The sequence below is a fragment of the Paramisgurnus dabryanus genome, chromosome 4 (genome assembly GCF_030506205.2).
Source record: "Paramisgurnus dabryanus chromosome 4, PD_genome_1.1, whole genome shotgun sequence".
NCBI classification, from domain to species: Eukaryota; Metazoa; Chordata; class Actinopteri; order Cypriniformes; family Cobitidae; genus Paramisgurnus; species Paramisgurnus dabryanus.
The window spans coordinates 48727499-48742846 of NC_133340.1; the positions used below are offsets into that span (position 1 = coordinate 48727499).

Sequence of the window (15348 nt, forward strand, 5' to 3'; positions counted from 1 at the left end):
ATCCCGACTGAACAACGCCATGGTCACGTGGTACCTGAGACAATTGTCAGCGCTGTCGTCACCACACCCAGTAGCTTACGCACACATTTTATTTAATCATTATTATTTTTGTATTTGTGTTTTGTTCGATATATTTTTTATTTTGTATGCTGCAACGATTATTGTTTAAAATATTAAAGGTTTTAATATTATATGCTTAGTGTCTACCTCAATTAATGATCCTTCTGAGCAGCCAAGCGCCCTCTCTCGGAAGACTACCTAGGTGCTTCAAAATTGCCGCCAATGTAGCTTCCTTAACGGACAGAAAGCCATCTTTCCTCCTGTAGTCGGTGTAACCGAACTCTCCTGACGTTTTGACAACCGTGGAAAAAGGTATTTTAGTTTTTAACTTAGAGCTACTTTTGACTCAATGTACGATGTCCTGTTTCAAGTAATGTTACAGAAAAGTTATTTGCTTTTGACGGTTTCTATGAAATTGTACATCTGTACTGTACTGTGACAGGTCTTTTTGATTGTATACTCACTTGATTAAATTTATAGATGTTTAACACACATGAACTGAAACGTTTTTGTTTAGTTTACTAAATATTTAAAAGCGTAGTTAAAATAACAGTTTTTTTAAGTAAGTTACATTGAAACACGTGGACATGCGCTTGAACCCCGCAATGTACAACATAATTAATCAGAATTTTCACGTGCTTACAGTATTTGTAACAACAGAGTACCTTTTCAGTACTCATATGTATAAGAGAACAATATTTTACGTCTGGAGAATGAAAATGAAAATGACAAATTATTTACACTGTAATACAGGGTATCTATTGTAATATTACATGGTAGGTATGGCTAGGCAAGAGTCTATGGATAATATAGAGGGATGATGAATTTATTATGTTTTTAATTGAGTTTTTTCATATAGGCTACTACTAACCTGATGAACATGTATCTATACAGTAGATATCTATGAGCCACTTCAGCAAATACAATTTAAAAATAACCCAGTTAGCAAGAAGGCAGATAGAAACCATTGAATCAATGTTAAAGAGGGCAACAAAGTATCACTTTAATTTACAGCCTGCAAATGTTACAATTACACCATAACTATCACATAACTGGAACCAAAGGGTATATTTTCACAGTAATTACAATGAACAGTTGCTGTTTTTTTATTGTACTTGCTTTGAAACACAGAAACACAATTAAATTAAACAAAATTAAGCTGCATTTTTGCTATTAAAACCATATCAGTTGTACAGTATGTTTAGGTTACATGTATTCTGAAATGAAAGGGATGTGTTATGAATATTTTTTTTTTTATTTGCTGATGTGGCTCGTAGACATTGACTATATACAATACACTTTCATCAGTTAAAGGCACTCTTAGCGAATTCACACGTTTTAGGCCATAATTTTTTTTGTTTAATACAGTAAACATCATCTCACTATCTGCTTGCTGCCTGTCCTTTGGACACACTGTAAAAAAATGTGCTATCTGTAGACAGCCCAGGCTCCACAAATTGCAACAAAAACAAAGTGGTCAAACCTAACGCTAACAAAGTGTTCCAGCCAATAAACGACAAGAAGGATTTGGGGGTTGGGCGCGTTCATGACTCTTTCAGAAAGCACAGAAGGGGGAGGAGTTAGCTGTGCTTCGTTTTGTTTAACAACACTTTGAACGTCAACAAAAAGTGATGTCATGCAGATTTGCTAAGAGCGCCTTTAAGTAGCTTATATGAAAACTTCCAAATAAAATCCTAACAAAAACTCAATACATAATTTGCCTATAGACCCCTTCACGGTTCATGTCACAGGCGGTTCCCATTGCGCATGTCGGGGTCAGAAAAGCCATTACAGCAGATTGAGTTGCGTATTATATTCGGTATCGTCAGAAAGGCCTCCTTACGCCGTGGGCTGTGAAAATCGCAACAGGTCTTCCGTTAAGTTTTCGCGATTCATCTCAAAAACAAAAAAATACAACATCTGTGGCTGCAAGCAATTAAACGTGCAGACTGGGACAACGCAAAGATCAAAGAGGCTTGTGTTTGTAGTGCTCACTTCATTTCAGATAAGTCATCATTTTTCAGCCCTGTTAGATTAAATTATAAAGCCTCGATGGTATGAACAGTTTGGCCCCATGCTGTGCATGCACCCGATAGTCATTCAATGTTTACAAACCTTGAAGGGGTCTATATTACCTATGCCTACAGTAAGTTATACCTACCACATAATATTACAATAGGTACACGGTAGTTATAAAATACCTCCAGTATAAATACTTTGTTCACAATATTGTTCACTTAAACCTACGAGGTACTCTGTTACAAACATGTGTGCTGTGAATTCTATTTAATTACAACATTTCAGGCTATAATTAAAGCGTTACCATTACCAAACATTGGACAAATTTAAGATAAAAGTGTAAGAATGATACAACTTATCTAACTGGTTCATAAAGATAAGTTCTTAAAAGCCAGTCTTACCATTAAGACTTTTTATACATCTGCTCATTGATTGGATACATGCTATTGTATGTGACTTGATACAGCATATTAATTTAATAATTTTTTGATTCTTAGATGTCACATTACAACACCCGCAAAAAACGCAACTTGGAAAGTGTAGAGGGTGAATGTGAAGGTAAGCCATTTGACAACTAGTAATCATTTAGCTAAAAGCAGTTTTCGTACCACACTGGTTTCTGTAGTTTATTTGTGGCCTTAGGGAGTCTGCTATCCCCTTATATACATTTACATATTCTGTTATTTCTGTATACAATAGTGTTGACTCTGTATATAACTCTATATAAAAGGGTTTGTACTGTATACAACAGTGAAATATAGCTGTCAATGTGTTTTTGTTGTTCTCTTAGCTCCAGCGAAAACAATGAAGCCAATAAAGCAAGAAATGTTGATGTGGCAGAACAGAGTAGACGTATTACAAGAAAAGGTGAATGAGTTGGAAGCCTTGAACACCGAGCTTCGGCAACAAGTAGTGGAGCTTTCAGCACAGAAAGGTAACATACTGTACCCACTGTATAAATAAAATATTAGTATATACATTGTATTTATTAGATTAGTGGTTCTCTACCTCGTTCCTGGAGCCCCCAGCACTGATAATTTTGTATATCTTCTTTGTCTGACAAACTGATTTCAGGTAGTAGAGTCTCTACTAATGAGCTGATGTCCTTATTTCCCCCAATTGACGAGTAAAACCCCCACCATTGACCTATAACAGTGTTTCCCACACAATGACTTTACTTGGGCGGGCCGCCCAGGTATATTAACAAGCGCCCAAGTAACTGGCATCAAATTTAGTCTTTTTTGTTCCTCTGTGATAATGACACTGTTTAATAATGACATTTTGTAAGCAAGCACGTCGAGTCTCTCCCGATGAGTTTGGTGTGCGTTCGCGTGCTCTCTGTTTCTCAATGAATTGGCTGCGATGCAAAGCAAGATCTGTCTCACATGATTGTATCCTTCCATGTTTCTGAACTTGAGCAGAGTTTTACCATTAGAGGTCACAGAGGACGCGAGACCTATACGGTTCCGGGTTTATATTTTAAATAGTCACTCGGGACTGGGTCGGTCCTAGTTTAGTTTTTTTCGGGTCCCACAAGTCTGATGAATATTTTGTGTAAAACACGAGTCGATCGAAGAATGACCGTGAGCGCTACCGTGCTAAAGCTCATGTGCAGTTTCAGTGCACCTCCGGTTTCTATGCCGATAACAACCGGCTTGTTTAGGAAGTCACGACCACGCCCTGCATTTTCTTTCTCCCATTTTTTAAAAATATTATTATTAATACTTTTCTAAAAATCTAAAAAGTTTGCACAGAGATGGTAGCAAAAAAGAAATTCTAATATCAAGCCTATTGCACTGAACGATCAAAGCTCAAGCTGACTGAAGAGCCAAAAAATGCCAAGCTGTAAGTTAATGTAAAGCCACCTGTCACCAGGACAGCAAGTAGACTTTTGAATCTGAAATAATGAGTAGATTAAGCTTTTTTAATCTGCAAGAAAGAAATAGAGCAGAAGCAGTAAAAGTGCCTCTTTTTCTATCTAATAAAAATTACAACCATCATAACACCAGTCACACTTATAATCTATAGACCTGCACATATTATTACATATTATTGTATTCAATAGAGTTTAATAAAAGGGGGTCATCTTAATGCAGTGGAAAAACAGTAAATTGTTTTTGTGGTGCTTTGACAAACAGTGTCAGCTTTGTTTATGGCAAAGAACATTTGGGATGGTTGGATTAAGGAACTATAATGTGAAATTAATATAAATGTTCAATAAATCAAAGTATTGTGTTGTGTCACACATTACTAGGAAACATTGCCCTTTTCACCGGCTATGACCACAAGTAAATTTCAGATCTGTGGGAAACACTGTGTTAACTTGTCAATGAAGAGAAAACGCTCCCCTGCTAATGACGAGTTTTTACTGCAATCCATATATCCGCTACTATCCACCAGGTGGCACTCTTACATAACTTATAAAACACTGAAGCATCCACTTCTCCAGAAAACAGTTAAAACTCTGTGTATGTTTTGATCATTGTTCTAAATCTGATCTCTAACAAAAGTCCTTTACAAAATGCAATTATCTCAGCTTGCTTAAAATTTGGTATATCATTTGGTAAGATACTACCCATAATGGAGAGCTGATAAAATGAGAATAAATGAAGATAGGATATATATATATAAATTTTTTTATTATTATTATAATTTTTTTTTTTGAATATTGTATGTTTATATATTTGAATAAAAAAAATGCTGGAAGGTATTATGCTGGCTGGCAATTTCTATAAAAACGTTGGCGGAGAAATAAATAATCAATTGTGTTTGATAAAGAAGACATGTAAAATGTGCAGTGTTGAGGGGCTCAGGAATGTGGTTTAAAGAAACTCAGTTTGAACAAAAAAGTGTATTTCATGCTAAAGAGTATATCAAAAACTCAGTATGTATTTGTTATTATATTTCTAAGGTGTAATATTTATGAATTTAATTATGTACTTATACATTTTGTTGCCAGTGCAGTACTTGCAGAGAAAACCCTCCTACACGTCATTCTGTTTGGCTGAGGTTTTTAATTTATTTAGCTGTGTCTCGCATTAGCGTCATAGACAAACCGCTTGTCGCTCGCTTCCGCGGGTTTCATCCCGCAAGCGTGAGCAGGGTGTGAGGGGAGCTTTTGCCGCGCATGCCCATTGTGCTTTCACACTGGCTATGTTTGCAGCGCATACTGTGCAGTTTAATAACAGTATAAAAATCTCAAGTTCACATTACTTTATTTTACATGCATTTCTGAGCAAAACCTTTTCAATACGCTTCTTGACTCTCAGTGTAATTTATGATTTGTGATTTGTTTAATCCATATTGTTTTCATGCTGTTCTGGTCCGTGTTATGACAGATACACAATTATAGACATAAAAATTCCATGGCACATTTTTAAATCTGTTTCTCTGAAGTTTACGATAAAAGAAAAGATTTTACTCAGTGATTGACAGCACGTGTTTCCCTTCAACAGTTTAGGCACAATATTTACAGATGTGTCTGTTTCTCTGAAGATTATTAAGCTAGATGAGGGTTCATTTAGTGCTTAGCAAAGGGTGAATAACAGTGCAGTGTTCTGGCAACAGTGTGTTTTTAAATATTTCATTGCTTTCTGTTAAATTGCTCAAAGTCATGACTGTTTAAAACACACTTGGCATCACATTCATGAATTATGGTAAAGTGACACTTTTTTATGTCAATCCACGAGCATTTAAACCATAAACAATGCACTTTGAGCATGAGCAGCGCAGGAAAAAATTGAGCTGACGGAAAGGCCATGCTGCTCATGCGTGCGGTGTGCATGCTCTAACTTGTTAACATGGGCGGTGAAAAAACATGCTAACTGGAGTTATAGCATCCTGTGTAATTAGGACACAGTGTTAGAGTGTATTTTGAACTATATATCATATCATAACGTATCATACAATGATAATATAAGGAGATCAAAGCTGTATTGTATTTTTATTGATTTTGATTCTATATTTGTTTTATTTCTTCATTCAGTTGATCCAATTCCTGGTACATCAGTGGCACATGAAGAAACTGGTGCTGTTGACCTATCTAGTGATGCGAACACATCAACTGATGTTGAGTCATCAGTCACAGAAGAATCATGTGATGAATCCTTTTCAAGTTCAAGTTCAGAGACTCATCAGAGAAGAAAAACAAAGAAAAGCAAGAAGAAAGCAGAGAGCAGGAAACACAAGAAGAACAAGAAAAAGGGGAAAAAAGATAAACATGACAAGATAAAACGAGGTAAACGCAGTTGTCATTTTATTGATTGTTGTTTTATCTCTTACGAAAAAGAAGTTTATTCAAGTTTTAGCAGTGGCGGCTGGTGACTTCTCTTCTGAGGGGCACGAATTCAAAATCTGTTCGGAGTGTTTTGTGTGTGGCTTGTCATGTCAAAATATGTAGATGTTGTGTCATGTGAACTTATGTGCAAACACATATTTTGAAATGACGAGACACACACGACGGGCTAAATATATGTTGTTACCAGCTTCGCATCGTGTGCCCTCGAAAAAGTTATCGCTGCCACTGAGTATTAATATAGTTCTTTTAAACTTAGAAAACTTAAAATTAGACAGTTAAATTTCAGTCTACTTTTTGTAGACTGTTTTAATGATATTTAAGTATACTTGACTTATACTGACAGAAAAAATATGTATATTTGGCTTATACCTTACACAAAAATCTTTTCTTTTTTTTAAATGGCTAACAAAAATAAATAACAACAAAGTAATTTAAATGTTGTTTATTTATATAAAAGCAAAATAAACAACACGTAGATTACCTAGGAACCCAAAACTTTTTGTTATTTTCGACAAGGTATTTTTTCAAGAGTTCAGTTTAGCTAGTAGTCAGACAATTAAAAAACTGAAACTGGAAGTAAAGTTCAGACCAGACGCATATCGCGTCACCGCACATGCATCCGATGAAACCACCTATACCCTTGGGGGCATGCAGCAAAAGTGATCCTCACAGTAATTTGAGAAGCAGGTCACATCAGCAGCAAATTCCATTTACTTAATGAGGCTTTATCACTTAATCATTAATCAATTACAGCAGGGATGTCCAATCCTGCTCCTGGAGGGCCGGTGTCTCTGCAGAGTTTTATTCCAACCCTAATCAAACACACCTGATCCAGATAATCAAGGTCTTACTAGGCAGACTAGATGCTTTGAGGCAGGTGTGTTGAGGGAAGTTTTAGCTAAACTCTGCAGGAGGACACCTGCCCTCCAGGACCGACTTTGGACACCCCTGAATTACAGCAATTGTAAATAGTTGAACCTTAGCAATATGTGGACACACCAAACATGCAAATTCAAACACACACATGCTCATACACGTTTTTACATTGTACTTACATTAAAAAATACCTGCATGTACATTTGTAATATATATTTGTAATTATACTGTTGACTACTGACTCTGTTCACCAGAAATGTTTTACAATGCAACATAAACACAAAATTACTTTTTACAAGACTATTAATTGTTTTGTCGTAAGTACGTAGTAGTTAAAATGTTACCAATATTATTAGTAATTTATCATTCTTCTAAGGGAAGAGTAAAAGAAAACCCTTAGTCTTTAATCTAGTTGGATAAGATAGTTTTTAAAATAATAAACCAAATAACAAGCCAAACAATATTAAGAAAAATATCCTTATCAGTTATATTTGAAGGCGGGTTTAATGTTGTTGACTACTCTTTTCAACATTTAAAAAAATCACTTGGCTTTTTAACCTTTTAATTTATTGAGTTAAATCTACACTCTTGGAGCTTTCAAACAATATACAGTTTGTCATGATTAGATAAGAATTCATATGCAAACATTGAAGTAAATGTAGTCGTCCTGCTGGTGGGACAGTGACATTTAGCAGAAAATAAATGTTTTGAGGCACACTCTCTTCATAAATGAATCAACCTTTCCAACGATATATAGTTTGTAGTGATAGATTAAAATTTACATCAACAATATTAATGCAAACTTAGGTGTCCCGTATTCGGGGCGGCGACGCTTAACAGTCTAATACAACAAAAGAAACATGTGGCCCCATATTATTTAAAATAAATTGATTTGGGAAGAGGTATCTCTGTCAGTGAGTTAATTAATTTGTTTGTGTTGTCTGTTTTTCAGCCAACAATGTTCGTGATGTCATAAGGCGTTATAAAAGGCTTTTGAAGCTGACAAAACGTGGAGCAACCATGACAAAAGCATTCCGAAAAGAAGGTGTGTCTCGGAATGCAGTTGCCCAGCTCGCTCCCATCGCAGAACTGTATTTTGCTGACAGAGCACAATTTAACAGCATCACCTTCACTCCAGGAAAACTAGCGGAGTTTGCACAAAAGTGCAAAGAACACATTATAGGAGATGTTCTAAGAAAGGTCCTATCAATGAAAGCGAAAGGTTCACTTTTGCCTTTTTGTCTAAATAAGTGATCTGTTAAAAAGCTTCTTAGCTATGTTCGCTGTTTACTATAAGTATGTTTAAAAAGTAGATATCATTAACAGTTAGTATTAATAACATTGTTTGAACTGAAGGGAACATATTCTTACAAACCCTTTTTGTCATTCTAGGCAGACCTTTTTGTTTCCATGTTTGATCCTCTCTCTAACCTGTTTTTTCATGAGTCCACATGAGTATTCTCATATCTTTTGATTTAAAAATGTACACATCACCATTTCATTGGATGTTATCCTTTTTGACAAGGTCATTAAAAGGAGTTGATTGGACAAACAAATGAGTCTGCATATTTTCCTCGTTCAGCATCTATGTACTTGTTCTGTTTTGCTGTTATTTTTCTTGTCTAATAACAGATATTTAGTAGTGATGATGTTTACTGTCTATTGACAGTCTGCTGAAAATCCCCTGACTAGTAGCCATGTTGTCTGATGTAAGAGTCATTCAACAGCATCCCTAAGATTTTCACTTCATTTTGATGGGCCTAATGTGGCAAGAGATGAAAAGATGAATTTACCTCCAAGTAAAATGACTCTCTACTGAAAGTTAATTTATATGTAACAAACAGTAAGTAACGCATTTCTGAAAATACTTGCAAAAGATGGAGTTTTAGCAGCCTGATATGCCTAAAGATAATTTAAAATATGATGATTTGCTACTTATAGTCAACTGAATGCTTACTGAAAGTCTGTTGATACATTGGTTAGTATGCCTAAAGTTAATTTAAAATAATGATGAGTTGCTACTTATAATCAACTGAATGCTTACTGAAAGTCTGTTGATACATTGGTTAGTATGCCTAAAGTTAATTTAAAATAATGATGAGTTGCTACTTATAGTCAACTGAATGCTTACTGAAAGTCTGTTGATACATTGGTTAGTATGCCTAAAGTTAATTTAAAATAATGATGAGTTGCTACTTATAGTCAACTGAATGCTTACTGAAAGTCTGTTGATACATTGGTTAGTATACTTAAAAGTTTATTTGAAAAATGTTGAATTGCTACTTATAGTCAACTGAATGCTTACTGAAAGTCTGTTGATACATTGAATATTAACTGAATATTGACAAAAATTCTCTTTGCTGTACTTGAATTACTGAAAAGTTACTGAAGATTTGTTGCGTGTCTGCTAATACGCTGTTGAACATGTTCATCTTTAATTGACAGCACATTACTAACAGTTTCCTGACAAAATGTTTATTAGCCGTTTACATGTTACAGACAGTTTAATGATTGTTACAGAAACATGTAATAGACCATCTACAGATACTATACTGATGAGAGTAACTAGATAGTTAGTTGAAAAGTAACTGATAGCCAACAGACTATCTATAGGGGGACCATCAAAATAAAGTGTTACCTAACTTTGTGGTGGTGTACATACAGATATGCTTACAAGACTGGGGATAAACACAACTATAGTTCAGTTTTTAGTCAGGCTAAAAGCACTCTTTTATCAAACTTTTCAAGCTATGGAGTCATAACAAAAACATGACTATACACTTTTAGGTAAGCAAAGGCATTGTCCCGATCCAGCAAAGAGAATCTTGAACAGACCCCTGTTATTACCATTTTAAAACATTTTTGCATAATATAAAGTCTATGTGAACAAAATTAAGTTGTTCATCATTTAGTGGATGCTAAAGAAGTTTCTTCCATAATAATTTTTGAGGCAATTATCATAATTATGTTGATGATTGCAAGTTTTGTAAGAAAATGTCTATAATGATGAAACTATGACATTTTAAAGGTGCCGTATTTTCCCTATTTTTATTGAAGCTTTGATTGTGTATAATGTGTGGAATATAACGCGTTCATGTTTCCTACAATTTTTTGCTATTCACTGCACTAAAAACTAGGGATGTCCCGATCCGATCATCGTGATCGGAAATCGGCCCCGATCACGTGGTTTCAGACTCGATCGGAATCGGACATTACCTCCCGATCAGGACTCGGATACATATGCAGGGTTTAAAATCCATTAAGTTCACGCTCTGCTCCGCGCCAGTGTACGCGCTGAGCTGGTGCGTGTGAACTGAAGAGAATAGGCTTGTTCGACTTCATCCGGCTGCCGGTTCTTGTGGTGCTGCATGACGTCAAAGTTCCGCGTCAAAACTCCTCCGTATGATTTCGCGGATCACTCTCGCGGTAGTTTGACTTCACCCGGCTGTCGATTGTTGCGGCGCCGCATGAAGTCGAACAAGCCTATTGACGTGCTTTCATTCATAGGCTTCACACTCGTGCGTGCAAGGAACCCACGACATAACCGCATTTTACCGCTCATTTAAACGATGCGTTGATCGTTATTGTCAACATGTGCTCAGACGCAGTTCCGCGTCTCACTCAGAACCTCAAGAACGCGCATTCGCGCAGGATCATTTGACATTACTGTAGAGATGAGAGACAGAGAGAGAGAGAGAGAGAGAGAGAGAGAGAGAGAGAGAGAGAGAGAGAGAGAGGTAAGAATGGTGCCCATGTCGAAAAAACTTAATAGAAGTCTAGAAACAAAGTATTAAAGTATGTATAGCCATGCACTCATCTCATTACAAAATGTTAACTAGATAACTGGATACAACTGATTGTATAGTTTAATAAAATAATGTATTTTGATTATACAAATAAATTACAACCTAACTATAGGTATTTTATAACTAACTGCTGACCAGCTTAGGGAATCTCTATGGCTAATTTATAAGATATATTGCTGAATCAGTATGTTGTTTTTCTTGTTAATTGAGTCTTTTTGGGTAGCCTATCTTATGCCTAGAATGAGTCAAGGAGGTTAAGTCTTATAACTTCATTCAAAGTTTGATCAATAGTGCATATTGACATGTGCAACAAATGCATATAGGGTGTTAGACTCATAGATTTGCATAATTTAAAGTTCAGGTTTTAAAGTTTGGGTCAACATGTGGCACAGCTTTAAACTGAAACTTATAAAATCCTATCAGAGATACAAAATGTCATTGAAACACACCCAGTGCTTTGCTGTCATCAGGATTAAACATGTTACCCCTCGAACCCTCCCTCCCAACAGAGCCTCCCCACAAAACAAACCCCAATTTAACCCCTGAACATATATAGTATATATTCATTATTTTTTAACACATCTGTAGTTATGCGCTGGCACAGAGTTAGACTCTATTGACTCCACACAGAAAAAAGCGTGCGGCATGACATAAGGAACATCCTGGACTGGTTCTGTTTTTTCGCTCTTCTTTATTCTTTTTTTTTATGTATTATAGAAGTATCGGATCGGGACTCGGTATCGACAGATACTCAAAATCAAATGACTCGGACTCGAGGGCAAAAAAACCTGATCGAGACATCCCTACTAAAAACAGACTGATGTCTTTCTTGTTCTATGAAGTCCCTCCTTCAGAAATGCGTAACGATTTCTGATTTTGTAGCTGGTCCAGTGTGTTATTATTCAATAGCAGCTTAGCGCACGTTGTCTAGAAAAGGTCATGGCAGATTGAGGAAACTGTCCTCAGCAAAGGCCAAACAAAGGGGATTTGTATCTGGGATGAAAATAACAGTGTCTCGATGGCATGCCACAAAAACACTATTAACTCTTTCTCTTCTCTGTGGAAGCCCAACAAGGTCACACCCTTTTTTGGCTAATTGATGTAGGCGGAGGTTAGTCAAAAATTCATACTATTGTCATCATTTACTTGGGAAGTAGAGGGCTGTAGTCCATCAGCCTGTATTTTGATAAGCAGGTATTATTTATGCTCTAACAGCAACGTTACACACTAACTGAAGTTTGAAAAATTGAATTAGGAAAAACGGCACCTTTAGTGTCACCTGAATGGTTAAAATAGACAGTCATTTTGTTTACCAGCCCTTATGTCTCTCAACAATCCTAAGGAAAATATTATCAAAAGTTTTTAAATATTTCCAGATCTTTAGCTGCTACTGGTGAATCTTTTTTCCACTCGTCCTCAGGATAGGTGTCAAAGTTAGACGTGTCACCTTCGTGAGAAACCTTCGGAACTATGGGAGGCTGTCACAAAAAGAAGAGAGATTTATTAAAGAGGCTTTAAAGATCTCTGAGCCCAAAACACACTATACAACTATCACTATTTATGTATCATATGCCTCATGTTGGGGAATGTTCTGAGCATATAATGGCAAATACAGGGACAATGATATCCTTTAACCCTCAAGAGTTCCTTTAAAAAACTTCCTTAAGTGTTCCTAAGGCCACAAAATGCAACCTTCCCAAAAACTACTCTAAAAATATCATACGTCAATATTTTTTTTCATTTTAAACGATGCACTCTTTTAGAACTACTTCTGCCTGAAACATACATATCAAATATTAATATAATTTGTGGAAATTGTAACCCTTTATATGCCTGTTTGTTTACATTAGCCCATGTTTTTTAACAGAAAAAACAAAAAAACTAAATATTTTTCAAAAAACACATTTGAACCACCATGTGATTATTATTATTATTATTTACTCTGAGATGGGTCAAAGATTGGTAGCAACATTGATTTTCATGCATTGTTATTTTTTGAACAAGGTCAGATTTTATAAAAAACTTACTTAAGTGTTCCAAAGGCCACAAAATGACACCTTCCCAAAAACTGCTCTAAAAATATCATACGTCAATATTTTTTTTTTTTCATTTTAAACGATGCAGTCTTTTAGAACTACTTCTGCCTGAAACATACATATCAAATATTACTTACATTTGTGGAAATGTTAACCCTTTATATGCCTGTTTGTTTACATTAGCCAATGTTTTTTTAAACAGAAAAAAACAAAAAAACTAAATATTTTCCATAAACACATTTGAACCACCATGTGATTATTATTATACCCTGAGATGGGTCAAAGATTGGTAGCAACATTGATTTTCATGAATTGTTATTTTTTGAAAAGGGTCAAATTTTATACAAAACTCACACTTGTGATCCTAAGGCCAAAATGACACCTTCCCAAAAACTGCTCTAAAAATAACATACATCAATAATTTTTTCCACTTTAAACTATTAAATCTTTTAACACTACTTCTTCCTGAAACATACATATCAAATATTAATTAAATTTGTGGAAATTTTAACCCTTTATATGCCAATATGTTAACATTAATCGAACCACAGTGTTCGGCTGATGTCGTGAAACCTTTTGTGAGACATCGTAGCCCGGATAGTGACCTGTCCTGATTTCTCACTCCAGAGACTGAGGACTGTTTAATTTTTTGTCCGTAAACACCGGTCAGAATGAGCAGCCCCACATAAGCCTGCAGTTTCTCTGTCTCAAGATCACTCCAGTCTGCGATTGTCTCCCATGTAGGTTTGTCATGGCCCAAATATACTGCAGGATTTCATGCATCAGCATCAATGAGAAGCTTCAAGTCAGGGCACTGATTCGGGCAGTGGCATAGTGTGTGAGCCCTGGGATTAAATCTCTGGCTGCTGGGAAGAAGCGGAGCGTCTCCGTGTTTGTGGGAGACCAGAAGATTTTTCAATTTTTGACGTCCATCCTGCCACCACTTCATCCATCTCCTCTCCACTCTCACCATCTGACAAGTCTTCTGAAGATCCCTCTAATGAATTAGACTCCAGCTGGTCTACTTCTACCTCTGAGGCCTCCGTGTCGACCTCAGAATCCTCAGAAGAAGATGAGAAACCATCCCCGCTCTTGAAGTGCATGATTATTTCTAGAGCCTTATGTGTGCTGTAATGCCCTGCCATTTTCACTACTTCTGCTATACTGTTCATCCTTATAGCAGTGTACTTACATAAACAACATGAGCGAGAACCAAAATGAAGATTGATTTTGTTTCGGTTCTGGCCTCTCATCGTTTTTATTACTGAATTAGTTTATAACGCAGAATGTGCCCTTCAAAGAGAGAAGAATTTGGATATGTTGAATATGCCCTCCTGCTCCACTCAACACCGACTCCACCCCGACATCACCCCCACCCCCTTACCACTCAGACACACTTTTTTACACACACACCAATTTTCAACATTAAAGGTTTATCTTTTCAGTAGCTATGCGGTCCGCAGGAAAACAGCAAAAGTTGTGACATTTTGATGAATGCATGAAATGGCAAAAAGTAGCGCCACCTGGTGGACAAGTATAAAAATTTAAACTTCAAGGCCAGTAGTTCAAAATGATATATTGACATAAAGGTATGTATTAGTTTATGTTAAGATAAACGGGGTGTCAAAAATGGTAGTTATAATGGTTTTCAATGGGGCATTTTTTGTCCTTAGGAACACATTAGTGGGTTTTTGCGTAGCTTAGTCATTTTAAGCTAATTTTAAAAAAATGAAACCAAATTTCTAAAATGTATAAAAAAATTATTAACCTTGGGCAAATTTGGGCAATATTCAATCATCACAGTCAAGATGGTTTTAAAAATCAAGATGGCACAAAATGTCCCTAGGAACTCTTAAGGGTTAAACGAGCCTTTGTCACTGTTACAGTATGTGGCCATTAATGACTGTGTGAGGTCTTCTTTTAATGACATAAACAGGATAACTCTACAAATGAAGAGTTTTGTTGCAAAACGAGATAAATCCATTTTTTTTACATTTTTGTCAAAACATGTTTATTATTATGTTATCATGTTATTTTTTTGTTTTATGGTGCTACTTAGCTGTATTTTTTAAGTAATGAACAATTAAAAAAACGAATTTATCTCGTTTTGCAACGAAACTCTTCAAATACACAACAGAATAGCCGTTCTTACCTTGAGTTTTCTAGTGTGCACACAATCCCAGTCTATCGACCTAAACCATCTATGCTTTTTTACATCATCAGCTCCATTCTGGAAAAAACACACCCATAAAAA

The 15348-nt window shown here is 35.9% G+C and overlaps 2 protein-coding genes across 2 annotated transcripts in view; one reads left to right on the forward strand and one right to left on the reverse strand.

The window, feature by feature from the left end:
• The window catches only part of prkx (protein kinase X-linked), a 374991-nt gene that overhangs the window by 12632 nt on the left and 347011 nt on the right, over positions 1-15348 (reverse strand). Inside the window, exons 7-8 of the mRNA XM_065254896.2 lie at positions 15247-15324; positions 9891-12536 (exon numbers count right to left, since the gene is read on the reverse strand). Of these exons, the coding sequence (XP_065110968.2) occupies positions 12411-12536; positions 15247-15324 (204 nt within the window). The 3' untranslated portion in view covers positions 9891-12410. The remainder of the gene's footprint in view (positions 1-9890; positions 12537-15246; positions 15325-15348) is intronic.
• On the forward strand, positions 115-8808 carry LOC135772974 (uncharacterized). Its single transcript, XM_073814564.1, has 5 exons — positions 115-372; positions 2577-2637; positions 2870-3013; positions 6065-6316; positions 8205-8808. Exons 2-5 carry the CDS (start codon positions 2577-2579, stop codon positions 8504-8506), a joined length of 759 nt encoding a protein of 252 aa, XP_073670665.1. The 5' UTR covers positions 115-372; the 3' UTR covers positions 8507-8808.